The sequence below is a fragment of the Lissotriton vulgaris genome, chromosome 12 (assembly GCF_964263255.1).
Source record: "Lissotriton vulgaris chromosome 12, aLisVul1.2, whole genome shotgun sequence".
In the NCBI taxonomy this organism is placed as follows: Eukaryota; Metazoa; Chordata; class Amphibia; order Caudata; family Salamandridae; genus Lissotriton; species Lissotriton vulgaris.
The window spans coordinates 518,664,982-518,667,509 of record NC_141700.1 but is presented as its reverse complement, the minus strand read 5'-3'; the positions used below and the strand labels follow the sequence as shown (position 1 = coordinate 518,667,509).

The window sequence follows — 2,528 nt, the reverse complement described above, 5'->3', positions numbered from 1 at the left end:
TAAATATTTTTAACTGGAGCACTGTTCATTGGGTGGGGAAATGTTGAGAGCCTATACAATATCACATATACACAATAAGTTACAAAATTACATAACATTTACAATTTGATGTGAAAGTTACTGAGTAATGTTGGGCTATCCCGCCAGGGATAGTTTGTAAAACTCAGACACATGCAAAGATGGACTGTGGGAGAAGGATGTTCAGACAAGTCAAGTGGCATCACTAGATGGGTGACAGGCTTGCTTCTCACGGCGATCCTTGCCATTTTTCCAGTGCAGATAAACTTTATCAAGGTCAACTTTCCCATTCAGGAGGTAGGCCTTTGTCCTCATCAGCATATCCAAATGCTTCTGCTCTAGTCTATTCCTCAATTTGCTCTTGATAGTATTCATGAGGCTGAATCCTCGTTCACAATCTGCACTAGATGCTTGAAATGTTGCACAGACATCAACTAGCTGAGACACCACACTATATTGAGCAGCATTGCGTACAGTGAAATTCACCATGTCTTGAAATGTGGAAAATAAACCACCCTTTACATGTTCTGCCACCACATATTTATAGTCTCTGTATTGTCGAACAACATCTTCTGGTGTTTCACAATCACCCAGGACCAAGACATTTTTATACTTTTCAACAAGTCTTAGTATATTCTCAGTCCCAAAATCAAAATGTGACTGTGTTGACATTGCCTGGATTTCAAAACTTGCCCATTCTTTCAGTTCATCCTCAGGGAACCTTTTTTGCATGTGCTCACAAAGAAGGGAAACAAAAGACAGAATAGGCCCACTATCAAATTCTTGCCTTTCCTTGTACAACACCATCATCTCTCTTACATTGCTGCTCCAAAAGACAGTATCCCCCAAATACTGTTCCTTAATTTGGCCAATCTTTGCTCTTGCATACTGTACAGCTTTAACAGTAGTCAAAGAACTTTTTTGGAACACTTTGCACAATGATGCAAATTCACTCAGAATGTCATTAAGTACTGCAAGGGAAATATGGTAGCTTGAGTCAGATAGCTTTTTGTAACAATATTTAGCAACTGGATCATTCTCTTCAACTTTCTCATGCTCAAAGTACTTAAGAACAGCCTCGTAATTCCGAATTAGTGCTCCAACTGCAAAATGCCTCGAAAGCCACCGGACTTCATTCAATGGTCGAAAAGAGACCACTTCACAGTCAGTGACTAATGCCATTTCATCTAGCTTGGACTTCTTTGCAGGTGATCTGGAGAACACAGTGTAGACAGTCCTCAATAATGTCTCCATCTCTTTAATCATTGGAACCCTCTTCCAGGCATCATCAACTCCCAAATCTTCTCGATGAGCGACACAATGCTGCTCAACTAGATGGGGAATAGATTGTTTAAGGCGAGTAGCAACACCATTATTTTTACCCAGCATCACAGACGCACCATTGGATGTGAACATGACCATTTTCATGAGGTCCAGTTCATTGGCAGTGTAGAATTCCTTCACAGCAGTAGTGATGGCCTCAGCATTACAACTAGTCAGCTTCACTATGCCCCCAAACTGTGTTTTGTGCTCTGTTGAGGTTACAGGTCGGTACTTGAAGTACAAAATGAGCATTTTTGTAACAGAAATATCGGTGCTCTCATCAATTATCAATGTGTGATACAAAGCGTTACGAAGTTCTGCCATCCCTTCACTGTGTATCACGCTATTGATGGCCTCAAGGAACTCAAAGGCATAGTTCTTGCTCCTCCAGCTGTCTGGTATCTTCACATACAAAGCTAGATGGTCATGGATGTCTTGTACAGATAACATGGAAGTATTCATCTTGACTGCCAGCAACACATTGTTGATGAGAATCTTTATCTCCTCAGGCAGGGATCTGTGTCGTTCAACTACTTCCATCCTATTTGCTTTGTCAGTGGCAGTTTCTGTCAGCATTGCCCGCACTCCAAAACCAAACCTGGCAGCAGCACTTCTGTTTCTCAATATCACCATGGCAGACTCGTGAACTTTGCTAATTAGATGGCGTTTCAGGTAATCCAGTTTCCAGCCATCACTCCATTTCTTCCCTGTGGAAAAGTCCCCAACAATCTTGGCTTCTGCACATGCTTTGCAAATTAAGCCCACGTCTGGACTGTATTGAAATAGTTCCCCAAGTTGCACGCGAACCTTGCTTCGTGATTTCTGTGTCTCAGCCTCCACAATTTCTTTCATCCACTCTTCCTTGAAGACAAGGCAACATTTCTTCCTTTGTGGTGAAGCATCACACTCTGCAGAAGGTACAGCTTTGCGCTTGAACATATTTGCAATAACTGGGTTTAGCCTGCTATGCCACAAAGCCTGCAAAATAAAGGAACATGGTTAAAGTTGAAGCCTATGCTCATGATTGCAATCGGTCACATAATACTGAGGCAGCGTCGGCAAAACGTAGAGTGTAATTACCTGTATTTTTCTGTTCACTGCAGTGTCCTTTCAAACTTATAAGTAGCACTGTCCGTAAAGCCTGCAATAGAAGTAAAGATTTTTACAGCACATTGTGAATTTGTGAT

At 41.6% G+C, this 2,528-nt stretch overlaps 1 protein-coding gene across 1 annotated transcript; it reads right to left on the bottom strand.

The window, feature by feature from the left end:
- Positions 1-210: 210 nt before the first annotated feature.
- Positions 211-2,280, bottom strand: LOC147677654 (zinc finger protein 862-like). The gene has a single exon (XM_086946482.1). The coding sequence runs from the start codon at positions 2,278-2,280 to the stop codon at positions 211-213; it is 2,070 nt and encodes a 689-aa protein (XP_086802608.1).
- Between the last annotated feature and the right edge of the window lie 248 nt (positions 2,281-2,528).

Excerpts from the sequence above, each read along its gene's own strand:
- LOC147677654 (XM_086946482.1), bottom strand. The coding sequence starts at position 2,280 with ATGTTCAAGCGCAAAGCTGTACCTTCTGCAGAGTGTGATGCTTCACCA.